This window comes from Podarcis filfolensis, assembly GCF_964270895.1.
Source record: "Podarcis filfolensis genome assembly, chromosome: 3".
Classification (NCBI taxonomy): domain Eukaryota; kingdom Metazoa; phylum Chordata; class Lepidosauria; order Squamata; family Lacertidae; genus Podarcis; species Podarcis filfolensis.
The window spans coordinates 74562885-74590361 of NC_139606.1; the positions used below are offsets into that span (position 1 = coordinate 74562885).

The 27477-nt window shown below is 44.0% G+C and overlaps 1 protein-coding gene across 1 annotated transcript; it reads left to right on the forward strand.

Annotated features, from left to right (window-relative positions):
- The first annotated feature begins 1198 nt into the window (after positions 1-1198).
- LOC310759161 (uncharacterized protein C1orf198) lies at positions 1199-26510 on the forward strand. Its single transcript, XM_083606093.1, has 4 exons — positions 1199-1896; positions 13202-13252; positions 21639-22166; positions 23243-26510. Exons 1-4 carry the CDS (start codon positions 1549-1551, stop codon positions 23297-23299), a joined length of 984 nt encoding a protein of 327 aa, XP_083462219.1. The 5' UTR covers positions 1199-1548; the 3' UTR covers positions 23300-26510.
- Positions 26511-27477: the final 967 nt, after the last annotated feature.

Here is a 27477-nt window from a genome sequence, read left to right on the forward strand (position 1 = left end):
GGCCCAGCCAGATGGGCGGGGTATAAATAATAAATTATTATTATTATTATTATGGAGCATCCGAACACAACTATGAATCCTCCCCATCTGTCACAGAGCTACCCAGACAGTAAATTACACAGTTCAAAGTTGGTGTTAACTGTTTATTAGCAAGGCAAGGCATGACCACTATAGTCACAGACTTGGCTGTCAGGCTGAATGAGCACAGCAGCTCATTTCCTGTGTGTCTTACCATGAAAGTTGCCAAGAGTAAAGATCCTCACCTCCCGACAGCCATCTATGTCTCCTCCTCTCCAGGGCTTTTTCCAAGCAATCGGAGATTGAGCCTGTATGTTTGTCTTGGCTCCTCCCATTTCATACCTCTTCTGGTTCTGGGAACAGTGATGATGGCAGGGAGACACCTATGCTTCTTCAGCAGTCTGACTCATCTTTGCCTCTTGGCCTCCCTCATTTCACTCTCCTGCCTCTGCTTCCGGACTTTTCTCTCCCAACTTCCCACACCTCTTCCCAGTCTTTCTGACTACACACCCTTCCACCTCCACTCCCAGGGCCGGATTTAGGTTTGATGAGGCCCTAAGCTACTGAAGGTAATGGGGCCCTTTATATGTCCAGCTGTCCTTTGTCAACAACAAATTGTCACTGTTTTTTGTGTTGAATATATGCTATATGGTAATTTATGGACTTCCATTTATGTAAATTGTGTTACTTTTATTGTTAGCCGCTTTGAGCCCGGCTTCGGCTGGGGAGGGCAGGATATAAATAAAAAATTATTATTATTATTATTATTATTATTATTATTATACACAACACAAAACACTGTTGCTGTATGTAGGTTTCATTTTATTTGTTTCTTAATCTTATATTTTGGAAATGTACATCCTGGGGGGTTTTCCCCTTTAATTTTCTTGGGGGACCCCAAGAGGGTGGGTCCCTAAGCTACAGCTTGTTTAGCTTATACGTAAATCCGACTCCCACCTCCACTCCCCAGACTTGAGCCTTCATCCTTTGGTGGTTCCCCAGCTAGTTCCTCTCGCCATTCCTCGGCTTCCAAGCAGCCCGTAACACCATCCCTCTTGGGTGAGGTGGATCCAGGCTAAAGCCGGCAGGGTGTTAGATGCAATCCGTCCACTACACTCGCTTGGTTCGTCTGATTTGAGCACCGCCCCCCGTATACGTTTGCTACGCGTAATTTTGTGCTGTGAATGGCAAAGCGCGCTGCTTTGGAAAGGGTTCCTGGCTCTTTACGCGGCACAACACCCACGCGCCCCGCGTTGGCAGCAGCATCGATGCCTCGTCCCGGGCTCGTGTGCTTGTGTGTGTGTGTGTGTCTTTTGTGTGTTTGTTTTTAAGGGGAGGACGCCCGGGAGGCGGTCCTAAGAGCAGGGGCGGAGCCAAAGGCTTCCGGGAGGCGGAAAGCGGAGCTGTGCGCGGAGCCGAGGAGAAGGAGGGCGCGGCGGCGGCGGACGACCGACTTGTTTTGTGCTCCCGGCTCGGCTGCGCTCCACGCCGGCGTCCGAGCGCGCGCCAGGGCCCCGGGGGGCGGCGGCGATGGCTTCGATGGCGGCGGCGATCGCCGCTTCCCGCACGGCGGCCCTGAACGGCAACCGGCCGCTGGATGAGCGGGAGCGCAAGCGCTTCAGCTACTTCTCGTCGCTCAACCCCATGGCGCGCAAGATCATGGCGGAGAAGGAGCGCATCCGCGAGCGCTACGGGCCCGAGTGGGAGCGCCTGCCGCCCCGCCAGCAGGACGAGATCATCGACCAGACGCTGGTGGAACCCCACATCCAGGCCCGCTACGCGGCGCACCGAGGGGTCGCCCGGGGACCCCCGCCGCCGGTCTGCTACCCGAACCTGCGCCTCAACACCGGCCAGAAGGTGGTGCACTTCGGCGACGAGGTGAGATCCTGCCCCGAGCGAAAGGACTCTCTGCACACGCTCAGGAGCACGGTTTGTTGTCGGATCCGGGCCTGCGCTGCGGGGATCTATCTGCTTGGCGTCCAGTGTTACGCCCCCTTGCGATGGTGTCGAGGGAGCGTAGCCTCTGGGGAAAAGAGATTTGCAGGGGAAAGAATATAAAGCAGAGGATGGATTTTTTTCCTTTTAAAAAAGCATATTTGTTTATTCAAGGCAGGGGTTTGAAGAATTCCTCTCTAGAAGTAGTTTTCGGTGCTAGTGGAACATGTGTTGCAGGGAGAGATTTCATTTAGACATGTACAGAGTGCAGATTCCACTCCTTACTGAGCATAGCCAGATCCCCCAAGTCTGAGATTTGCAGTGACATGGCAGAGAAGCATGTATCACTCCTTGGCAGGCTTGCGGGTTGGGTATCTCATGCTGTCCAAGTACTAAAGGACTTCTGCCTAGGGCTGTGGAGCTTTTGGCGCTCCAGATGTTTCTGAAGTCTGAACTCGCAGCATTTTGAACTGTTGGCTGTGCTGGTTGGTCTGATGGGAATGGAGTTTAACAACACCTGGATGACCGAAGGTTCCCAGTGCTCCGACCTAGGCTGTGCTCACACTGCCATTTACTCTGCATCAAGCAAACTCCCACTGCTGGTTTGGGAAGCAGTGTAAAAAAACAAACACACACACACAGAATCGATATAAGCCACAATTCTTTATCCTGTTGTTTCTTAGGAAATACCACGTTTTGATGCATTTCCCTCCAAGACTAGCTTCGATCTGAATTGAGAAAAACCCAGTAATGTGTACATAGTGCTAGAGTGTAATCCTAGGCATGCTTACTTGGAAGTAAATACTACTGCGTTCAGTCGGATTGACTCTGATGAAAGGGGTGCTTAGGATTCCAACGTAAGACATTACAGTGGTTTCTTCTTCAACTTAACAGGGTGGCTTTTACAGCAGAAATTAAACTGCTGCATTTTCAGTAGCTGATGAGTGGGGTAACTGAAGAGTGTTGTTCTTTTAACCACTTAAAACTGGTGCGGCTTTTGTTGTTAAGCTTTCTGCTGCTGTTATTTGGAGTTGTGTTTTTTCAAAAAGAATTGCGTGTGCAAAAGTGTATTATTATAATGTTAGCTATATGCTTTAAGTTACTTGGAGACCTTATGTAACAAGTGACCAACTCATCTAGTATTTTTGTTATTGCTGCTGCTTTTTATTGTTGGAAAGTACTTAGCAATGGAACTGTTCGTTTTATTGTCAGTGGTGTAGGTGATGTGCTTTTACTTTTGGCTGCAGAGTCTCTTTTCTCATGCATCACAGCCGCAGCTGTCAAAACTAATAGCAGTAAGACCAGCACCAGCAGCTGGAAAGTCCAGGGGGCTGGGGAGAGGCTGCAAATCACCTAACCTAGTGAGAAGACCTCTTCCCCTCTGAACTATATTGAAACTGGGCTGCTGATGAGACCAGCACCAAGAACTTCATCTACTGTTGACTTTTTCTGCTTTGTATTTGGGTCTAGATTATTTTTTTCATAATAGTGAATTCATTCCATGTACGCTGAATTGTTTTATTTTTGTCCAGTTAGAATTATAGAGTTGGAACAGACCCTGAGGGTCGGGATCCTGCCCACAGCTGCCCTTGGGTGGGCTCAAACCATCAACCTTCTCGTTAACAGCCAGATGCACTGACCCACTGTGCCACAATGCTCCCCCTAACCTGTTTTGTATTTTGGTTCAAGTGGGTGCTTGTTGTAAGCCGCTTTGGGCACTGCTGACTGTGGGAAGGCAGCACATAAATAAACGAAACCAGTCAATCATTTGTGCAACATGCCATTACATCACTGTACAAAGGCAGTTCATGAGGTCATAATGAGAACATTGGAAGCAGTAGTGAAACAGGGTGTCATTTGTTCTTCATGGTTGCTACCTCATCCTGAGCAGGCGAAGGCAAACTTGCATATGTTCAAGCATGGACAATATTTTCTCAAAGTAGCATTGTCTAGGCTGCCACTGTTTTAACGGTAGCTTTTAAAAAAATGCTGATTTGGACTAGTTAACTTTGGCCTGAACTTTCAGAGGCATAGGCAAGACCAATGTAAGAGACATGAACTGGGCTGAGAAGGTGGTAGGTGTATTTACACCATGTTTAAAATTTGCCTGTTTGTAGAGATGGAGGGAAAAACCAAAACATTAGGCGGCAAACCTAACTTGTGTCAGGAGAGCCAAACACAGCTCAATAGAAGTTTCAAATAAAAATATAAACATGTCTGTTGGTTCTTTAATAGTAGTCACCCAATACACTCAATTCTCTGGATGGTGTACGGTACATACTTGTTTAAAAACGCCACTTAAAATCATACATTGATTTAAAAAATACAATTCAGTAAAGTAGTGCAGTACAGAAACAATGTAACTGACAGAAAGGAAACCTAAAACTAGAATAAAATAAATCATACCAAGCCACACATAATACAACCGGATGATGAAACGACAACACCAAATAACTTAGCCATTTAAAAAGCTTGTGAGAATAAATAGGGCTTTGCCTGATTTGAAAAATACATTAAAGTAAGCACACTTTGTCAGTATAGTAACGCAATTCCTACAGAACCCACCCTGGCAGAAAAAATATTGGGGAGTCAACCACCTCCCCAGGTGTTCTGTCTAAGTGTCAGACAGCTCATACTTTCTGGAAGTTGTTCCTTATCTTTATTTGAGATCTACCTTCTAGAGTGACATAGAATAAATGTGCCCCATCATCAATGTCACAACCCTTAAAATATTTGTAGATGCCTATCGTGTTGTCTCTTAATTATCTATCCTCCAGGGCTAAGTATGCACAGCACCTTCAACCTTTCCTTATCATGGTTGCTTTTTGAAAAACAAAGGCTTTGAGGATCCAGCCATTTGTTTGGGGTCTTTTGGAGAATTTGACCTCATTTCAAGATGCTGTTTTCAACCAGACGTTTGCCATTATTGAAAAGAGGGATTGTTTTTGCATTTATGAAATTTGTATATTGTCCCTAATCCGTAGATCTCGGGGCGGTTCACGACATGGAAATACAAGACCAAAAACACAAAATGCATAATAAAAGCAAGAAGAAAAACGTGGCGATTGTTGAGTGGAAAGCCTTAGTTTCACTTGTGCTTGTGTCACTATCTCAAGCCACTTGGAAGCTGCCTTGAGTGTAAAGGCGGGGTATAAATTAATAATAATAACAATAATAATAGCCATAAGTATTGGCCTGTTGCCAGTTTTGCCACCTTTCCCTGCCGTACTTCCATCCATGTGCATTTGTAACCCACACTCTTTATTTAATGTTTTTGCAGACAGAGAGTATTTACATTGCTTTTCACGGTGCCACAGAACTCTTTATCTTTTCTTTTCCATTTTTTGGACTGCAATAAGCTAACATGACTGACTGTCCACAGTAAATATATTCTGAGGTATTAGATTTTCAATGCAGGATTACTATTTTACTTCCTTTGGTCCTCAGTGGTTTTTACCTGTGTAAATCTGGATTGGGACTGAATAGTCAAGATGAGATGTACTGCTTTGTATAGCCCTAACACTGATGTCAGAAAGTCATTAAACAACAGTGGTCTTGAATAGTCAGGGTCAAGCTATTTTATTTATATTTATAAAAGCCCCGGCTCATTAAACAATAACAAGGCAGTGTACAGATATATATAGGATAGGAAAAAATATTAACTCCATGACACTTTTCCTTGGGTGGAAAGTTATTCCGACACTCTCCCCTCTTCAGTGTGTTTTAATTTGTTGGAAGTCGCTCAGAGTGGCTGGGGTGACCCAGCCGTATGGGCGGCAAATAAATAATAAATGATTATAATTGTATTTTTTTGTATAAAATATGTACAAGAGATGCAGGACACATATAGCCCAAACAAGCGCGCGCGCACACACACACACACACACACACACACACTAGCATGGACTTTATTCAAGTATTCCTAAATCAATACTGGGGTAGCAGGGTAATCTCACAGAAATTCCTCAGTGTACCATACCCCTGGTTCAAGGGTTTTAAGATGTCAGGAAATTGTTCATTAACTTTGAAAAATCCTGACGGTCTGCTGTAGGATTTTCCACTCTGTGTGGGGAATTGGTCACCTTTTGGGGTCTTGCGTGCTGCTGTAAAGGTAAAGGGACCCCTGACCATTAGGTCCAGTCGTGACCGACTCTGGGGTTGTGGCGCTAATCTCGCTTTATTGGCCGAGGGAGCCGGCGTACAGCTTCCGGGTCATGTGGCCAGCCTGACTAAGCTGCTTCTGGCGAACCAGAGCAGCGCATGGAAACGCCGTTTACCTTCCCGCCGGAGCGGTATCTATTTATCTACTTGCACTTTGAGGTGCTTTCGAACTGCTAGGTTGGCAGGAGCAGGGACCGAGCAACGGGAGCTCACCCCGTCGTGGGGATTCGAACCGCCGACCTTCTGATCGGCAAGTCCTAGTGTGACCTAAAAGTCCCAGTGCTCTCCCATGGCTGCCGTGAGCAAGATACCTTTTCACAGAAACTTGTCCACTGGCATTGGCCTCATCACTTGAAGAGCCCCTGAGATTCCAAGTAATCTTATGGCTTCCCAAATCACAGTCTGAAAGTAACTGCCTTCTCAGTAGGGTGTTCTTTATGTAGATATGTTTGGATGTTGGAGAAAAAGATCTACAAATAATGGTCCATCAAAACAGTCTCATGATTAGCTGTTAGAGAATTGGCTATCTTCTTATGGTTGTTGAGTGGCAGATAAACTAAGCCAGCGGTTTTCAATTAGGTGAAATACTGAAGAGAAAACAAACATTATAACCAGGAAACAATGGAAGGAATGCAAAGGAACCAATGGAAATACTTTAGTAGGCCAGTCCTAAAAGTTCATTCATAAAAATGACCTATCTTATTTTAGAAGGGTGTGTGTGTGTCTTTACTAACAGCTAATAAGTTTAGCAAAAGGCAGTAGGAAGTTACTGCTAAAATAAGAATTAGAGCTGAGGAAATGTTTACATTCAACGCACGGAATCTGGCAAGCCGTTCCACGTATTTTGAGGGAAGTCTGGTGGTATAATAACTGTGGCTATTCCAAGAGTTGATGTTTTTAAGACACCTTCTAAAGAGATTAAATCAGGTTTTCCACTGCTGCTGTTGAGCCAGGAAAAACAAGAGTGTGGAAAAATAAAATTTAATGGTCCTAATTATAACTGTTTTTAGGTTTTGCTAATCTCTTGGTGGTTGATACACGTGGCAAAGCAGCTGGAAAATGGAGCAGATGCTTAATAGTACTATTAGTAATAATAATAAAAAAGGTAAAGGACCCCTGGATGGTTAAGTCCAGTCAAAGGCGACTTTGGGGTTGCGGCGCTCATCTCGCTTTCAGGCCGAGGGAGCTGGCATTTGTCCACAGACAGCTTTACGGGTCGTGTGGCCAGCAGGACTAAACCGCTTCTGGCGCAGTGGGACACCGTGACAGAAACCAGAGTGCACGGAAATCCCGTTTACCTTTAGAAGTAAAGCTATGCTTTCCCCAAGAAAGTAACGCAAAAAGCCTCAAAAACAAAAACGCAAAATAAATAGCAAAAACAAAAGCTCCAAACTTAATCCGTTCCTGAAGTCCATTTGACTTCCAAAATGTTCAAAAACCAGCTTCTGATTGGTGCAGCCACACTGGAAACAATAGCCAACAGCTGCATCGGATGTTCGGCTTCTGGAAAACGTTCGAAAACCGGAACACACACACTGGGTTTTCGGTGTTTGGGAACCAAGGTACCTCTGTACTTGGGAGCAAGCTGATAAATTTCTCCTCCCTTAAAGCGCTGGCATATAATGCAACTAGGAATTGGTAGTGATGGTGGGGAGACATGTAGGGCTGGGAGAGACCACTGTCTGTAACCCCAAAGAGCTGCTGCCAGTCAGTGTAGGCAATACTGAGTGCACCAGTGTCCTGACTAGTATAAAGCAGCTCTCTCTGTCCTTTATAGGGAGAGAGTCATAGCACCATTGTGGAAGATCTCAGATTCAGTCCCCCGCTTCTGCAAGTAGGATTGGGAGACGCTCCTGTCTGAAGCCATTGGGAGCCACTGCCGGTCAGTGCAGTCGATAATTCTGAGCAAGATGGACCAGTGGTCCCTCTTGGGCGGTTTCCTGCACTCCAGTGGGCCCCGGCCATTCTCTTCCAGCTTAGAGCTTGTGAAGCATGGTTAAAATGTGCTGGCTTTCTCTGCATCCACACAGTGGTTGAAGTTCTAGCAACCTAGCAGGTACAGAAAGAAGCCAGTGAACCTCAGCCCACCCTCTCCAGCTTGGAGGCAGAAGAGACTGGCCTTTGGTGGGGAGCAGCGGGGGGGGAGGGGAGGCAGAGGTTGGGTTTGGTACTCTGCTTGCATCCAAGGAGCTAGCACAAATTACAGGCTCCCACCCTTGTTTGGAGCTGCGGAGGAGATTATTTACTCCTCCAACACTGGGAGGAATGACTCGAGCGCATCTTGCTTGCAAGACAGCAGGGCTATTGTCCAGCCCCTGCTTAAAAGTATATTTTGAATACATCACAGGCATACACATTTAATCCACTGGGCTTCTTGATTATCTGCATGCTGCACAGCATCATTATGACTTTGTTTTCGTAACTCTTAATTCTGTCAGGCAACCACCGTCAGAACTATTTTTCCAATTCTCCAGCCGCATGGCAAACTAATCTGCATCTTGTAACCACATGTGATTTAAAGTGAGTGGAGCTTGAATTAACTCCAAATTGGTCTTGTTGCTTGTCCCCGTGCCCCCCAAGTGCTGTTTGAAGTATATAGATAAAAATTGAGGGTATCTAAAAATGATGCTTAAAAGAAATCTAGAATATTTTCTGTTACTTAGCTGAAAGTCAAAACCAATATGGAACAAGTAATTCCCCCGCCTTCCATGATATGAAGAACTGAGGAGAAGTTGTTTTTTCCGTTTTAAATAATTCATGTTTAAGGCTACGTCTCGGACAGTTGGGCTTTTTTTTTGCTTTTTTGTTTAGAGAGAAGAGATTGTAGAGCTGGAGAAGGACAACAGAAATGATCATCTGGTTGGACTTTCAGTGGGGAAAAGATACATTTTTTTTCTAAACTAAGAAGTCCTAAATGTTGTAAGGTGGGAGAACATGATAGCACATCTCAAGCTTGTACAGCTAAGGTGCACAAACACCCCTGACCATATGTGGCAAATCCATTTGTGGTACTCTTAAATGTTCAATGAGCTCTTTGTGATCCTCAGTTGGAACACAGTGTAGAAAAATACATTTGGGTTGCCCTGGGGATCTATGTGGAGGCAGAAAACCAGCAATTTTCTGTTTCCACAGAGCTTATTATTACCAGTTTAATATATTCTTACATTTGAGTTTCTGTAGGTTGAATTAAATAAGAGGAATGCCATTTCCAAGTAGGGGGAACTGGATTGAAATAAGATTACTTTGGAAGCCATCCTCTGAAAAAAATGGATGAGGACATTCCATTATGTGATGGCCTTAGTTCATGCTGTGAGTTCTGCTAGATTAGGTGGGTATAGGTCAGAAACTCTCTGTGGTGAATGTTTCAATCTACACCAGCTTGAAGATTTGTGTGTGTTTGTATATTGTTCTAGGATGGTTATGTTGTTTTGGTATTTTGCCCAGATGCTTTATATCAGGCTGGGACTGATGGGAGTTATAGTCCGCCACTCTGTCAACAGCACAACATTGGCTATGCCTGTTCTTAACTATCAACAGAAATACACCACCTTCCGCACATCATATTGCTAACTTGTCTTTGCTGGGTCTGTTATTGTTAACTATTTGTTTTCATAAGATGGAGAAAGCTTTCATATTCTAGATACAGTGGTACCTCTGGTTATGAACTTAATTCGTTACAGAAGTCCATTTTTAAGCTGAAACCGTTCTTATCCTGAGGTGCACTTTCGCTAATGGGGCCTCCCGCTCGCACACGATTTCTGTTCGCATCCTGGAGCAAAGTTCTCAACCAGGAGCAGCTACGTCCGGGTTAGCAGAGTTCGTAACCCGAAGCATTCATAACCAGAGCTACCACTGTACTGCTTTCAAACAGGTAGCAAGTACAGTTACTTGAAATGCATTTAGCAGTCTGCGGTCTGCACAGGGGCCAAAAATCCTGCCCATGTGGTCAACAGGGAAGTACTTACCGTATTTTTCACCCCATAGGGCGCACCGGCCCATAGGGCGCACCTAGTTTTTTTTTGGGGGGGGGAATAAAGAAAAAAAAATATTTCCCCCCCAGGCGCGGGGCTGGGGCGGGGGAAGCCCGAGCTTCCCCCGACCCCAGCCCCCAGAATAGGCTGCTATCCGCAAGCCTAGGGGGCCCGACAGGAAGTCGCGCCGGTCTCCCACGGCTTGTGGAGAACTGCCTGGGGCACGCTTCTCAGCGCACCCCGGGCTTCGGGATGCAGGCAGCTCTCCGGAAGCCTTGGGAGACCGGCGCGACTTCCCGCCGGTCTCCCACAGCTAGCGGAGAGCTTCCTGAAGCCTGGAGAGCGAGAGGGGTCAGTGCGCACTGACCCCTCTCGCTCTCCAGGCTTCAGCGAAAGCCTGCATTCGCCCCATGGGACGCACACACATTTCCCCTTCATTTTTGGAGGGGAAAAAGTGCGTCCTATAGGGCGATAAATACGGTACTCAAAAAGAGCAGTGAAGGCTAGGTAATGGAGTGTTAAGGCTTATATTCTGGGATAGCTCAGTTGGTCCCTTCCAACTCTTCTCAGTTGGTCCCTTCCAACTCTACAAGTCTATGAGTCTAGGCTCATCCATGTGGCAAAACGAGCTTATGTGCTGAAAAGTTGTAATAATGCAACACTTACTTGCCGTTTCCCATTCAAGGTTCCTTTGGCAAGCAGGGACTTTCATAATCACACATGATGATAGCCACAGCCTCCCACTCCCTCCAGTGTTTGTAGTGAAACCTGTGTGTGTAACAGCCAACTGAGTACCAGGAAAGTAAATTTTGGAATAAATTGCGTTTTTGAAAAAGAAGAGGCAGAAGAACCCTTGGCTTCTGCTCTCCAGACTCCTTTGTGGTATTTTCTTTCACATTTTCTCAATATTATTTTTAAAAATGCTCCTTCTTATTTATTAAATTTGTCCTTTATTATGTTATGAACTGCTGCTGTAAGGCATTTATAGGCCATGAGCAAATTGCTGGCTTAAAGCACAGCTTAGTTGTTCTTTTTCTTAATTCAGATTGAAGCTGGTTTGAGGGTGGGGGGAACGTTTCAAAATGCAAGATTTCGTAAGAAACAACAGGATGGATATGGATTGTGGCTAAAGTAACGCGTAGACTCCTTCCAAAACCAGTGGCAGGGGTGCACTGGATGCCGAGTAAACTGGCGTGTGCGCACAGCCTCAGTTGCCAACAGAGTAATCTTTTGTGCTGACTTGGATAACAGAGCAGTCATTTGGCTCTTCAGCGCTGATAAATGGTCAGATCCCTGCTTATGTCATTCGCTATCGGGAACGAACGATACCACTGTCTCTCGCATCTTAGAATTCCAGTGTCTTTTTCAAAACAAGCTGCTTGGAAGAAGTCTCTGTTAGTTGCATACTTTTCTGCATTTGATGCTTTGCAGCTGGCGGCTGAGGTTAGCTCTGTGACCGAATTCTTGTTTGTGGATGGCATTTTTGTCATGAATTCAGATAAGCAGAGGCCAACAAAGACTCCAGCTCCTTAAATGCGCTGCCGGGTGAACGAAAGCCTAAATCCTTGGCATCTCTTTAGAGAAAGTGCTCCATTTCTTGAGCACGGGCGGGGGAGGTGGGGAAAGGGATTCAATTTTGATGGCTTATACTCCTCCCAAGAGACTTGCTCTAAGCTGTGCTGGAACATTAATCAAAACATTTATATATTCCCCTTTCTCTTATTCTGCTAATCATTTGTGTGCCGTGTTAGATCTCAACGCATTTCCAACAAATAAATAAATCTCATGGAGCTAGCATACCCAACCCAAGAGACTACATCTGTGTCTAAGCATGACCTCTAAAATAGCCAGGAATACAATTTTTAATATTATCGTGAGTGTACAAAGGTGCGGAGAGGTGTTCCCCGTGGCTGCCCCATAACGTTGGCATTCCTTTTCCCAAAACCTAAATAATCTTTCGAAGGCTATGTTCTGTCAGGGCATAGGGTCTGAGCCCATGATGGTGAAGTCAGCACAAAAGTGTTCTAATCCAGAATAAAGATCACCTCTGGTTAGAATTCCCAAATGTGGGCAGGTCTACGCAGAAGTTTGGTTACTCTCAAACATAAATATTATTTTTTTCCAGTATGAAAGTCCAATACAAAACACACACATGAACACATGGCAGAAGCCTACCCCTTTGTTCGTGTGAAGAGAAACTACTTTTGCCCAACACATACAACTTGGGGATGGGGGACAACATTTTTTAAAACCAAACATAATAATTTCCCCATCCTGTTTTGAAACGTAATACACTACAATGCAAAAATGGGGCTCCAAAACGCTGTCTCTCCTGTGGATAGCTGCCCTTATTCAGCAGTTGTACACATTCTCACAGACATACACTGTAGTGCTGTGTGTAACAGTCAAAAGACTTCAATAAGCTAATGCAATAGAGAGAGTATGCTAGATCCAGGCCAAAATAACATTTCCTGTCAGTGCAGTTGAGCTAGAGAAGAATTCTGTTCTGTTTTGTATATCAGCAGCAGAAGTTCAAACTGGCTTCCAGCTTTTTATTTTGAGTTCACATGAAAGGGTGACATGTGAGCCAGAAATAACCCAGATGGGCTCTCTGCATAGAGAGGCTAAAAGCAAGGGGAATAATATTTGCTTCTTAATAATCGAGTCAGTTTGGAAGGGAGCATCTGAGGCAGTAAACATGGAATGCCGGCTGCATCAACATCCTTCCACAATTTCAAATCCCACAATTCTTTGAGTGTATAAAGTTTTTTTGATGTAAGATGAATCAGCAAGTGTCTCTTTAGATCTCCACTTTAGAGCAAAGTGAATATTCTGTCATAAAAGCACATTCAGATATTTGAGCATGTGATGTTGTGGATTTATTCTACAAATCAGCATACAAAGTAAGAGCCCGTCCCGTTCAGACTTTTCATCAAGAGAGTGCCTCTTATTTTACTTCTTGTCTTTCTCTATCTGTTAGCTGATTAAAGCAGACATTTTGTAAAATCCTTCAACTGTATTACATATTATTAAGGTCTACTATAAAATGTCATCTCTTTGGCATTTAAAAGTCTACATGCTTACTTGTGCATAATTATTCTTCCATTGTGTTCCAGGATATCACCTGGCAAGATGAACACTCTGCTCCTTTCTCCTGGGAAACCAAGGTAATTTCGCTAACTTATGTTATTCTCATGTTGGTTCACCTTGGAAGTTTTACTAAGCCTAATTGACACTCCATGGTTAGGGTTATACCATGCTAATGGTAGTTTAAAAGAAGAGTAGTTTTTTTTCCTTGCAGTTAATGTGCAGGCCATTTAATATTGTGTGAGCTCAATGGATATCACTTCTTGCAACGCTATACAAAAATGGCTATTGATTTCTTAATAATACTGCATTGCAGCCAACCAAGTCAGAGTTAGACCCGCTGAAGTAAACATAATCCCCTGCTTTATCCTCACAAGAACCATGCAGGGTAGATTAGGTGGGGGGCTAACCAGCCCAAGGCCGAGGAATTTCATGCTCAGGCAAAGATTTGATCCCAGATCTCAAAGGGCAAAGTCTAACACTCTCTAAAGCTGTTATCTACAGTGTCTAGCTCTCAAAACTGGATGCCATTGTGTTCAGTGTGACTAGTTATAGCTCTTAGAACAGACTTCCTCAGCCTAGGTTCTCCAGATGTTTTGGCCTACAACTCCCATGATCCCTAGTTAGCAGGACCAGTGGTAAAGGATGATGGGAATTATAGTCTCAAAACATCTGGAGGCCGAGGTTGAGGAAGCCTGTCCTAGAATGTGCTCTTTGAAATGTAAGTACCGTCTTTTTCGCTCTATAGGACACACCTTTTCCCTTCTAAAAAGTAAGGGAAATGTGTGTGCGTCTTATGGAGCGAATGCAGGCTGCGCGGCTAAGCCCAAAGCCAGAACTGGGAGATGGAGTGCTGCGCAGCGCTCCTTCTCGCTGTTCTAGCTTGGGGTTAGCTGCGCAAAGCCTCCGCAAGGCAGCGGGCTGAAGGCACCCTGCTGCCGTTTGGAGGCTTCACAGGCTGTCCCCGAAGCCAGAACATCAAGAGGCTATCCCAGAAGCCAGATCCCTCTTGCTGTTCTGGCTTCTGGGGTTCAGAATTTTTTTCTTCTTGTTTCCTCCCCCCCAAACTAGGTGCGTCTTATCGTCCGGTGAATCCTATAGAGCGAAAAATATGGTAGTTCAGCTATGGTTTAAGAAAAAATGTGTTTGGCATAACAGGCAACCTGCTCGCAACTTAAACTGGTGCAGCATAGTGGGTAAGCTGGCAAGTTGTGAACAAGCAGGGTCCCTGGTTTGAATTGTACGTTGGGCAAGCCTCTCCCTCCCTCTGCTCAGCGGTCACAGTAATACTTGCTGCACTTTACCGGGCTATAAGGATCACTGAGAGAATAAATGTGGAGAGCTTTGGGCATTCAGGAAGCAGCATCTAAATGGCAAGTATATTGTTATTCCGTGGAAAGACTGACCTGGAAAATGACTGCATAATGTTGAAGATGTGGGAGGATAGAATTCGTCTTGTTTAAAGGTCCCTTTAATGGGATTCTTTAAAATGGAAAAATAATATAGCTCTAGTTGTAGACTCCTTTTTGCTGTCCTTCCTATGAAGCTTCCCCCACTAACCAAATGGAATAAATTTCTGGTGTCACTTTATAAATATGATGTTGACAGCAGGTAGCTGGAATGCCAGGGAATAAATAGCCTTTATGAAAAGGAACTGACTTCAGTGGGGGTGGCATTCAGCTGAGTTTTATGCAGAGTAGACCCACTGAAATTCATGAACATAACTACGTTAGGTCCATTAATTTCTGACTAAAATTTATTTGAGTGCCACCCTGGGTTTAGTTCTCAAAGCAACTTACACCTTGAGTGAAAAGATCACCTGTTTGAGCTTCCCCATGTTGTTTCCAGGTTGCCACCAGCAGAATGTAATTGCTTAAAATTGCCTGATATAGCTGGAAAGAGGTGGCCACAATTCTCCCCAAATCACCTGTTAGTCCTGTTCTGCACTTTGCAAGAGCAGATCGCCACCGGAAGGGTGTGGATGGGTGGTCACAAGGCATGGGAAAGCAAAGGGTGAAGAAGGCCATGCCTGCCTTGTTTTGCTCCATCAAACCAGGGCATTTGAACCCGGCATGCATATTCTCCAGGTTGCAATCTGCCAGCCCACCTTTGAACATTTGTTATATACCACTGTTGTAGTTGTAGTGGTGGGGGCGGATGGAGGACCCCGAAAAGCCACTGAGTGTGAAAAGTTCTGCTCTACCTTTCTTAGCTTTTTAGGTGGTACTTTCCATTTATACACCAAGAGTTCTTTTTTGACGTTTCTACAGAATGCATAGTGTAGGAGCAGGCGTAAGGAGCGCCAGTATGTCCTATTCCATTTTTGTTTCATTCCCTCCCTTTGCCTTTTATAAGCAGTGATATATATATGTAGCTCTGTGGCTGATGCAGTTACTGTTTTTATTTTTATATAATTGTAGAGTTGGAAGGGACCATGAGGAATCTCAACCAAAGCATCCATGACAGGTGGCCATCTAACCTCTGCTTAAAAACTTCTAAAGAGGGAGAGTCCATGGGAGTCGGTTCCACTGTCGAACAGCTCTTGCTGTCAGAAAGTTCTTCCTGACGTTTAGTCAGAATCTCCTTTCTTGTAACTTGATTCCATTGGTTTGAGTCCTACCCTCCAGAGCAGGAGAAAACAAGCTTGCTCCATCCTCCATCTGGAAGCCCTTTAGATAACTGAAACTAAACATAAACAAACACAGGCTAAACATACACAGCTCCTTCAAGCGTTCCTCATAAGACTTGGTTTCCAGTCCCTTGATCATCTTGGTTCCAGCTTATCAATATTATTTCTTAGATTTCTTACCTGCCCTTCACAGTTAAACCAAATCACAATCAAGAGAATAGGTTAGATCCTAAAATATATTTTCTGTATACAGTGGAGACTACATAATGGAAGGTACCAGAAATTCCACAGAGAATGGCCTCCCCCGAGCTCCCTGCTTGAATTGAATCCATTTTGCTTGGGGGAAGATGATGGCACAAAAGATCTCCAGTTTTGGAGCCAAGCTTCACATTATAAGCAGTTTCATACTCCCCCCCCCTCCCTCGAGAAGCAGCCTTGGAGAGTGCAGCCAGGAGCAGAAAAGCAGTGAGCGGGGAGGATCTCCTGAACCGCTTTCCCCCTTCATACCAGCCTGGGTCCTCCAGAGCATGCCAGCTGTGTAGTTCTAACACAGCAGGGCTTGGGCTGCAGCAAGTCATGACCCCAAAGCCACAATTTCCTACAGCTGTCCATATTTTGGGAGATTGATCATGTTACTAAATCAACACGTTCAAAAGAGAGCTGGCCAAAGATAGAGCCGTTTCTTTGTTTTGAGAAATGTTGGAATTTTTAATTTATTTCTTTGCTCCTTTTACTGCAAATATGTTTTTGTCACTCCTGCTTTCAAAACATAATGCTTGGCCTACCTGGTTGTTAGCTGTGGTTATGCGTGTTCAAAAATACGAGCAGCAACGTCCCACAGTTTGGGTAGATTGGTGTAGACTAGAGGTTTCTAAAAAAGATGAATGACACTGTGGGGGTGAAATGGAAACATTGGTTTTGGCTGTAATTCGGGCCCATAGCTCTGTGGTAGAGCATGTGCTTGGAATGAGGCTTCAGGATTCAGTTGCTGCCACTTCCAGTTAAGTAGCAGGACCGGGAAATCGACTTAAAACTCTGCCTGAGAGCTGCTGCCAGTCAGAGCGCACTCTCCTGGGTTAGATGGATGAATGATTTGATTTGGTAAAGAGCACCAGTGTATTTAAATCTCTTCCTTCTTTCAAGTTACCATTTCTCTGTGGGATGCAGGCTTTTCTCTGGAATCGGTTCGGAATCTTTTTGGAATCTGTTTGAATTCCCACATGTGCAAAGCGACTTAGCATCCCCAATACTATTGCCCGTTTTTCCTGGCAGCAACTTGCCTCGATATGGCAACAAGCCACGCAGGCAGTGGTATCCAGTCTGTGTGGCAAACATTAGACCAGTTCACAGCATGTGGAGGCAGGGAGGCAGTCTCAGCCTGGCAGAAACGACCCTTAGATTCACATGAAAGAGCATCAATAGCTGCACATCTCCATCCTAGTATCACCTCAGTGCTTATCCGCTGTGCTCACATTCACACAAGGAGACAGCATGGGACGGGGGAGACTCCCAACGCCCAGTTAAATTTCTGGATCTGAAGGCAAACAGCCTAAGGAGCTGCAGTATCATCTTATTTGTAGTTTGAGTCGGTGGCTCAAACTGTCTGATGGTCTTAAGTTCCCTGAGTGGCCTGCATATAAATGCCTGAAGTGATTGACGAAGGGGTTCTTCATTGTTGCGGCAACTATTTGAGAGCCATTGTGGTGTAGTGGTTAAAGTGCTGTACTAAGAACTGGGAGAACAGAGGTCAAGTCCCCACTCGATCATCAAGATCAGTGAGTGATCTTGAGCCAGTCACAGTCTTTCAGGTTAACCTACCTCACAGAATTGTTCTATAAGGATAACAGGCAGGGGACAGGGCCATGTCTGTCACCTTGAGCTCCTGGGGAAAAGGTGACATAAAATTATAATAATAAATGTAATGAAATACAGTCGTACCTTGGTTTTCAGACAGCTTAGTTCTCAAACATTTTGGCTCCCAAACACTGCAAAACTGGAAGTGACTGTTCCGGTTTGAGAACTATTTTTGGAAGCCGAACGTCCGACAGGGCTTCCGATAGGCTGCAGGAGCTTCCTGCAGCCAATCGGAAGCCACACTTTGGTTTCCGAATGTTTTGGAAGTCGAACGGACTTCCGGAACGCATTCCGTTCGACTTCCAAGGTGAGACTGTATGGAGCTAGCAGCAGGTCAGAGGCTATTTTGTGTACCGTTTCAGTGATGCATTGTAATCTTGGTTTTGTTGAAGTTCTAAGGTGCAGGGTGTTGTGTTCTTTGCAGGAAATCCTCATACTTTAGTGGTTGTCCAATCAGCTGAGACTTAGGCCGCAATCCTAGACACAGCTACTTGGAGTAGGTCCCACTGAACTCTGTTAAGCTTACTTCGAAGTAGACACATATATGATTGCACTGCAGGCGTACTCTTGTCAGTCAGCCAACTTTAGGTTCCTCTCTTCCGTCTCATCAATTTTGTTTCTTGAAATACTACAGGTTGTGTTTAAAGGAGTTTTGAGTGGGTGTGGTAAGCTCTTGTCCTACAGGCTTTGTTTCAGTATTTGCCGGTGGGTTTTTTCCTCTTTCTATTTTGAGGTTGCCAAGCCAAACAGCTTGTTTTGGCTGTGCGCGCTATCTGCTTAACGAAATACTGCACATTCCCAACCAGTGAATAAGCTATAAAAATAACTCTGTGAATTCTTGTGGCCTTCTCTGTTTTTAGTGCATAGTTGAGAGCTGGTTAGCAGAGATCCAGTTTTCATTCAGTTTGATGGGGAGCCAGCCTTATAATTCAACACGCGCCTGGTTGCCTAGGGCATTTGCCACCATTTTGCAGTGAGGGCGAAAGAAGCTGGCCACAGAAACCTCTCTTGAGAACCCTGGCACAGCCTCCACAGCCTCCTTTCTAGCCATTAGAACAAAAAAGCAGACTCTGTGGCACTCCATGTTGCTGGACTACAACTCCCATCATTCCTGGCCAGTGGCTGTGCTGGCTGGATCCAGTGGGAGTTGGTCCCAGCAACATCTGGCATGCCACAGGTTGCCCAATCCCACGTTAGATTTAGCAGGTGTAAAATACCCTGAGAGTTTTATTAAAAGGTGGTATAAAAATAATTATAAAATCAGTAAATAATGATTAAGTGGTACATAAATGCCTTAAATAAATGAATACAGTAATAAATGGTTGTAGATAGACAATACTGGAATAAACCTTTCATTAATGTACAATGAAGTGCAAGACCAAGAGGTCAGTTAGTCAGATCCTGTTGTTCTCCCCTCTGTCCACAGAACCTGAATTGCCTTGGGGACAGAGCTTTAAAAATATTGGCAATTCTTCATTGCCAGCAGTGGCAACTGAAGCCCATTGTGCCTTTCCATTTGCACTGAGTCACCCATTGCCAACTTGGTGCCCTCTGGCTGTTTTGGACTGCGGATCTAAATCAGCTGCCTTGGGAATAGGCCAGAAATATGAGAGGGAAACATGAGAGGAAGGGATAAAGTTGTGGATGAAATCAGTGTTTAGGCAGATTATTTTGAAGAAGACCAGAACCGTGACCTTGAATTTTGTAATTTCAGAACTCAGCAATATAAAGCTTTTGGTCTGCCAGAGCTTCCCTACCCCATAGTGTGCAGAACCCCAGACTGCCACTGCATGGAAGTGCTCCTGCTGGCCAGTTATTCTAGTGGGGAAAAAATCTTGCCAGGCCGGAAACTTCATCACCCAAGCCATACATTACCTTCTGCTGCTTGAGCACATGGCCAGAAACAGGACATGTGGTTTGTGTGCTTTCAGTTTGGAATATCTGGAAGCTGTTGAAACTCATTCTACCAGGGAACTAACTCACCCACTCCTTCTCCCTCTCTGTATGCTTTGTTTCACTTTTTAGTTTTCTTTCTTTCTTTCTTTGGTCTCTGTTTATGAATCGCTTCCCATAAAATATCTCAAAGTGATTTCAGAGTAAGAACATCAACGAGAAAAACAATTTCTAATCTGGTATGAGATCAAGATACCCACTGAAGAGGCTTCCTGAAGAAGGAAGGTCTAAATAACAACAGCAACACTTCTTATACCCCACCCATCTGGCTGGGTCTTCCCAGCCACTCTGGGTGGCTCCCAACAGAATATTAAAAACACGACAAAACATTGAACATTAAAAACTTCCCTAAACAGGCCTTCAGATGTCTTCTAAAAGTCAGATAGTTGTTTATTTCCCTGACATCTGATGGGTGGGCATTCCACAGGGCGGGCGCCACTGCTGAGAAGGCCCTCTGCCTGGTTCCCTATTCTATGTTGTGAACCGCCCTGAGATCTACGGTGGTATACAAAAGGTGGCATACAAATTCAATAAATGAAATAAAAATAATTCAATAGGGGTCAGAAAGACAATAGAAATGGAACTCTGGGAGGAAGTTCCAAAGGGTCGGTGCCACCACACTAAAGACCCAACTCCTATTTCTTACATTAAAGGCCTGAAAACTGATCGAGCTGTTACGTACTATGAAGGAACATTAGTGAAACATAATAATGCTGGTGGGATAGGAAGCTGGCTTTGCAAGGGATAAGATGATGGGCAGCGAAAAGGTCCAGCGTTCTCCATCAGGTAAACCTAGACTCCAAAAGCAAAAGTGAGCCTGGTTGGAGTAAAAGTGGAGTTGGAATGGGTGTGTCTCCTCTCCTGCCTCCTCTCATTCTTCCTTGAAGGCCATCTTAGAATTTCCCCATTAGCCGAGCAAAAGCGGGGCTTGAATTGCCTCTTTGCCAAGAAAACACATCATTTGGCCTCTAATGTTGCAAGCCACTGGCACAAGTTTTCTCAAGTTACTTTAAACTGGGGATGACTATCATGGTCCTCCAGATGTTGTTGGGCTCCAACACTCATCATTCCAACCAGTATGGCGAGTGGCCAGGGATGATGGGCATTGTAGTACTACAGCATCTCAGGAATCACACGTCAGTCACCCTATACTTTAAGCTATATCTGTTTGTTCCTGCATGTTCTCAAGTAGGGTTTGAGCAATTGTGGAGCCAGTCAATTCAAGCATGATGGAGAGTGTCCTGATGTTCAGACTAGATTTGAAACCTGAATTGCGTAGTAATGCGCATGGCCAACCTTGCGTAGAAGTGAAATTGATTACCATCCAAAAATGTTTTCTCTGTTATGTGTGGTGTGTTTTTGTTTGTTTGTTTCATGCCCCTTTGTGATACTTCCTTTAATGCTGTGTACTTCTTAGATAATTGTGGACCATTCGTCAGAGGAAGCTAAATCTGTAGTATCTGGTATCCCATCCCTAACAGCTGCTTGGCTCTTCGTTTGGCATAATGGATTGCATCTTATAAGCAAGTGCATTGCAAATCTGTCTTATTTGCACAGTTTCTAGAGGTTGCAGAATCCCCCTTTACTTGGCACAAAACCTAGGCTGTGTTTGTGCTAACCGTCAAAATTGTGTGCCCATCCCAGATTCTGCCCACAGCTTACCTGCAGCAGGCAGTAAGTACAGTGGTACCTCGGGTTAAGAACTTAATTCGTTCCAGAGGTCCGTTCTTAACCTGAGGTACCACTTTAGCTAATGGGGCCTCCCGCTGCTGCCGCTGCTGCTGCTTGATTTCTGTTCTCATCCTGAAGCAAAGTTCTTAACCCAAAGTAATATTTCTGGGTTAGCAGAGTCTGTAACCTGAAGCGTCTGTAACCCGTGGTACCACTGTACCAGGTAGCTGTGGCACAGTCTGCCAGATCCTCGCTCAAAACCTCTAAAACAGCCACCACCACCCCTCCATAAACTTCTCCACTGCGTGCGTTTTCTCATGCAAAGAGAGTTGACATTAATTCTTTCTAATCCCCAACAGAGTCAGATGGAGTTCAGCATTGCTTCTCTGTCCATACAAGAGCCAAGTGCAGTGGCATTGCAGAGCGAGCCAAAGCAGACCACCAAAACCGCTCCAGGGCCCCCAGCCCCCAAGCCCGCGCAAGGTGCTAAAACGCCTAACTCAGAGGGGCTTCTGCCAGCTAGGAAAGAGGAGGAGTCGTCATTCTGGAAGATCAATGCTGAGCGCTCAAAGTGTGACGGAGAACAGTCTGAGTTCTGTTCTCTGACCCCAAGCCAGATCAAGTCCATGGAGAAAGGAGAGAAGACCCTCCAGCCTTACTACAGGCAAGAATCTGGTCCAAAAGAGGCAACCAAAGCAGAGAAGCCTAGTGCTAGCAAACCTGAAAAATTGACCACCCCCGTTCTTGCTGCAACTTCAATAGAATGGGAAAAACCTCAACCTGGCCAGCCGAGTCCTCCTGATGTTTGTCCTGAGCCAATGGAAAAACTCTCATCAACTGGGACCAAAAGTGAGGAGGCTGATAGTGGTTTCCTTTCAGAAGTGCAGGTAAAAGCTGGTCTTTAATCCCTTGCTTTGTCTATTTGAGTGCTTTGCAAAACAAAAGTCCACCCTTCTGCAAATGTTGCTCAAGAAGATTAGCAATTCATACAATTCTAAACACTAAGCTTGTCCCCCCCCCCCCGCCAATTGAATCCAGCTCCAACATAAATGCTAATGCATTTTCAATATGTTTTTAATATACAGTCATACCTTGCTTGTCGAACGCCCTGGAACTCAGATGTTTTGGCTCCCAAACGATCGAAACCCAGAAGTGACTGTTCTGTTTTTTTTAACGTTCTTTCAGAAGCCAAACATCTGATGCGGCTTCCGCAGCTTCTGATTGGCTGCAGGAGCCACGATTTGGTTTTTGAACGTCTTGGAAGTCGAACAGATTTCCAGAATGAATTCCGTTCGACTTCCAAGGTACAACTGTATATATAGTAGCGACATTTGCCATTTGAATCGCCTGAAATCCTGTATGAGTCCCTGCATGACTTGGTTTAGAGCAGAGGAGCGGAACCTTTGACCCTTCAGATGGCTAAACTACAACTCCCAGGAGACCCAGCATGCATAGCCAGTGGCCAAGGATGATGGGAGTTGCAGTTCAGCAGCATCTGGTAGGCCTAATGTTCCCAGCGCCTGGTTTTGAGGTTAGGTTTTTCTGCTAGCATGCATACACGCAACCAGAGATTGATATTTTCCTCCCCCAAATCCAGCCCTGTAAGATTTTTGATGCGAATTTCGAATTCCATAGCACTACTTGCGGTGATGGGGGACTCTGATGCTCACATGTAATTTTGGGTGCTTTTATGGGGTTTGGGTTTTTGTTCTTGTTTTACAGTGTCTATATAATGCTATTAAAATGCCAGTTACCCCAATTTAATCTAAATTTATCCTTTCTGGGGGAAATCAAAAAACGGGGTGGGGGTGGGGGGAGGATCTGTTTCCCAACAACCTGCTTGCAATATTAAACCTGTGCCAGGAAGCACCTTCTATTGTATATATGTGTATGTTATTGATTAGGGTTAATTTAGTTTCAATGATTTAAGTATTCACTTTGTCTAATTTTTGTGTCTCTGCAGAGCAATGCAAATAACGTTATCTTGAAGACCGGATTTGATTTTCTAGACAACTGGTAAAGGACTAAAATAGCTTCAGCTCAGTTTTGGAGGAAGAGAAAAGGAACATCTCTCTTCCAGTCTACTTTATTTTATTTTATTGGTATTGGCTTCTATTTGATCTTTCAAACTAATATTTTTTCCAACTGTTTTAAATGTTGCCTTTGTATTTACACTTTTTTGTAAAACCATATGGATATTTGTATTTTGAAATTGTCCAGTGTTAGAAGTATGGTTTTTTTTCTTTATGATTCTCTAGGGTGAATTGTTATATTGGAGATGGGACAGGATACATTTCCTAATTAGTGTTATGTGTTTTAAGGACAAGGTGGAGGGATCTGACCTAGAGAGAGAGAGAGAGAAGTTGAAGCCACCCAACAGAGGCACCTATTTTCATTTCATATACAAATTAAACTACACCTTATGGGCTGCAACATGACTTAAAGAAAGCAATTTATGTGGAGATGGTGCAGCGGCAAAACACCGTAGGCCTAGGTTCTGCTGAAGCACAAAGCTCAAAAACCAAAATTAATCTTATCTGTTTCAAATAAACTACACAGAAAATTAAGGCTACAGATTTTTACACTTTATTTTTGTATAGGCATGTTTAGTTTGACCAACTTATTTCTAATGCTGATATTGGTAGTGTGGTATGAAATATTTTTGAAATGGAAAAGCTTTGACAAGGGAGGCTGTTCAAACCAGCACCTTAGCTATACTTGGGGAAATAATTTGCCTAAATGCAAAGCCAATGCGGAGAGGGACATGGCAAGAGAAAAGACAAAACCCCACAAATACATTTCAGTGAAGCTTCTCTTTTCTTTTATCTTTGAAAAATAACTCAGTAAGAATATTTTGGGTGAATACAACCTTGCAAAACAACCGATTATCTTGAGACCTCTTTGCATTCCTCTTAAGAGTGGCATTGCACACCAATCTGTAGGAGTGTCAGTTGCCTCTTCCCTGCCCCTCCCGCAAAAGAAAACTCTACAGTAATCCACCATGTTTGAAACTTGTAGGGTGGTCAAATTCAAAAGAGGACAGGGGTCCTACATCCTTTATTAGTTGCGTAGAAGAGGGGATTTCATCAGGTGTACCTTGTATGACAAGGTGGTTAAAGGTGTTGGCATTCTGTCCTCTTGAATCCAGCCACCTTATCCGAGAGGATTTTTTTAAAAATTGTTTCAGTAATAATAATAATAATGGTAGTAGTAGTAGTAGTAGGAATATGCTTCTCTTGAAGGTATCTTGACTAATTTCTGGTGCTGCATCCCTTAGTGAGGCTAGAATTCCCAACATGTCACACCCACACACCCTGATGCTTTTGTTAGTTGCTTTTTTTAAAACTTGCAGAGAGCTATTTATATGATGGGTTGGTCATTCAAAAATGACACCCCTCCACTATAGCTTGAAATTATACAGTCCAATCCACCACCTCAGGATTCTAGCACCTCCTTCTTTCTGCTGCATATGTAGACCAGGCCTCATTGTTGTCAGCTGTTTAAAATGTACATGTGTTAGTAGAACTGCCGCCAGACAATGCGTTGTGGTTTTCCATTTTGCTTCAATGCTATACCTATCACCTTCGAGCCTTAATTTCCCTTTACGCACAACTAGTGATCTGTCCAATCCAAAGCCAAAGGTGACTGACGTTCTGATTTTAAATTCTTGCGATTTAAAAATCCAATAACTGAATTTCTGGAGTACTGACCCAAGGCAGTGGTTCTTTGTGCCAGCTCTTGGATGCCTCGAGGAGATGCCACAAAGTTTGCATCGGACTACTTCTGTAGGACAAAAAAAAAAAGCAAACCTCACATCCTCTCTTTATTTTCAGTGCTTTTTGTAACAGCACTTGCTAGTAGCCTCCTCCGGGTAGCTTATCGCAACCTTGAGATTTCTGTTTGCTTGACCTCACACTAGTGTATAAACTAAAACCTGAAAATTCCTCTTCATCTACATAAGCTCTACTTCAGTCCACTTTCTGTACATCCAATCTCCTGTTCTCTCAGTGTACTCTGCAGGAAACATAGATTGCAACCAAATCAAACCAAATGAAGAGACTTCTTCTAAGTCTTTGTTCCAAAGACACGTCCATCTGTGTTGCTATGGAAAATAAGAAAATATGGGGGAACACTAAAGGAAATGCTGCTTCTGTGTCCCCATTCTCTCTCACATGGGTGTTTGTGGTAAAACAGCGATGTAGGCAGGTTAAATATGTGCATCTCTAAACACTCAGATGCACACTCCAGAGTTCAGGATAATTTGTGGGTCCCTGTGACATCTTGGGTGATGCATCTCTCCATCACACGGTGTTTACCGTAGCAGCATGTCATGCTGCGTCTCTGTGCTGCCATGTTCCATGTGAATTGACTCTTGAGTAACAAGCAGCTTCCGGACACTGCTAGTTATTCAACTTGGGATACTGACAGTTCAAAATGGCAAGAGGCTGAAGAGATTTTAGCAGAAGAAAGCCTCTTGAAGTTCTGGTAACAGTTTGTGAGCGATCTGTTTATGGCTACGTTTACAAGTTTTTTGAGTCACTTTAATATTTGTAAAATAAATTCAGAGTGGTTTTTTAAATTAGAAAAATTAGAAAAAACATTTGGTATTTAAAAAGCAACAAAACGCTATGATTGAGCACAAGTTCTACATGCATGAAGGCATTTCTGATTCACATTTTGGCATTTGAAAGGGAATATTTGCAATCTTATAAAAGCTGAATAATGTGAAGTGTGACTTTTTTTTAGTTCAGGTCCTCTTCTCTGTGTTGACAACTTCAAGAAGCAGATATTTTCAGTTTAACAGACAAGTAATGTCACTTTCCATATTTTTTTGGCCCATGAAAGAGAATGCCCTAAGGCCTAGAGAAGCATCTTTTTAAAATCTCTGCTTTGATGCACTGACAATGCACGGGTAGGATCTGTGTTATTTTCTTCTTCTGTTCTCTTGTTTTGGACTCTTTCATCTTAGACACTTAGGGTTTACTTCCTCTAAAGTGTTTGTACACAGCCTATTCCCTACAGTGAGGCTAACTCAGAAGATGTTGATAGATTGTACTCAGTGCAACCAGCCAGCAAATGTCTACTGCAGAAACCTTTACACTCCCTGTGCTTTGATGGCTAAATCGGATGCTTCTCCCTTTCTTAGATATGTTTTTATTGAAGTTCGTATTCAAAATACTTGGTCACATTTTGTATAAAATTACTTCTTAATTAAAGGCACCTGACATAAACCAGTTTCATTGCCTTTATTGTTTTGATGTCCTTGCCTCTTCCTCCTTGACATGGTTCTGACATTTTGATATGGGCTTCATCTGCATTGTACGTTTACTTTTATTATTTTTTCATAAAAATTATTCACAGCTGATTTTATAAAACAAAAACGAAACCTCAAAGCAGTTCACAAAAAAGGAATTTAAAGCAGTATCATACCACTTGGCTTCCCCCAGAGAATCATGAGAACTGTAGTTTGTTAAGGTTGCTGAGAAAATTAAACATTACTATATTGGTTATTGGCCACCTCATGAGAAGAGAAGACTCCCGGGAAAAGACCCTGATGTTGGGAAAGATTAAGGGCACAAGGAGAAGGGGACGACAGAGGATGAGATGGTTGGACATCACCTTGCCAACAAAGGTCCATATAGTAAAAGCTATGGTTTTCCCAGTAGTGATGTATGGAAGTGAGAGCTGGACCATAAAGAAGGCTGATCGCCGAAGAATTGATGCTTTTGAATTATGGTGCTGGAGGAGACTCTTGAGAGTCCCATGGACTGCAAGAAGATCAAACGTATCCATTCTGAAGGAAATCAGCCCTGAGTGCTCACTGGAAGGACAGATCGTGAAGCTGAGACTCCAATACTTTGGCCACCTCATGAGAAGAGAAGACTCCCTGGAAAAGACCCTGATGCTGGGAAAGATGGAGGGCACAAGGAGAAGGGGACGACAGAGGATGAGATGGTTGGACAGTGTTCTCGAAGCTACCAACATGAGTCTGACCAAACTGCGGGAGGCAGTGGAAAACAGGAGTGCCTGGCGTGCTCTGGTCCATGGGGTCACGAAGAGTCGGACACAACTAAACGACTAAACAACAACATATTGCTTATTTGTTGCAAATCTTTGCACAAAATTGGCTCTCATGAGGGTGAAAGCTAGTTTTTACCATGTCAGACAAAAATTTTAGATCTAGAATTGTTTCTACAT

What these genes read in the sequence shown, in the direction of transcription:
- LOC310759161 (XM_083606093.1), top strand. Translation starts at nt 1,549, where the DNA reads ATGGCTTCGATGGCGGCGGCGATCGCCGCTTCCCGCACGGCGGCCCTG. An exon ending in CTTTCTCCTGGGAAACCAAG is followed by an intron (nt 13,253 to 21,638) that starts GTAATTTCGCTA and finishes AATCCCCAACAG; the next exon opens with AGTCAGATGGAGTTCAGCAT. An exon ending in GTTTCCTTTCAGAAGTGCAG is followed by an intron (nt 22,167 to 23,242) that starts GTAAAAGCTGGT and finishes GTGTCTCTGCAG; the next exon opens with AGCAATGCAAATAACGTTAT.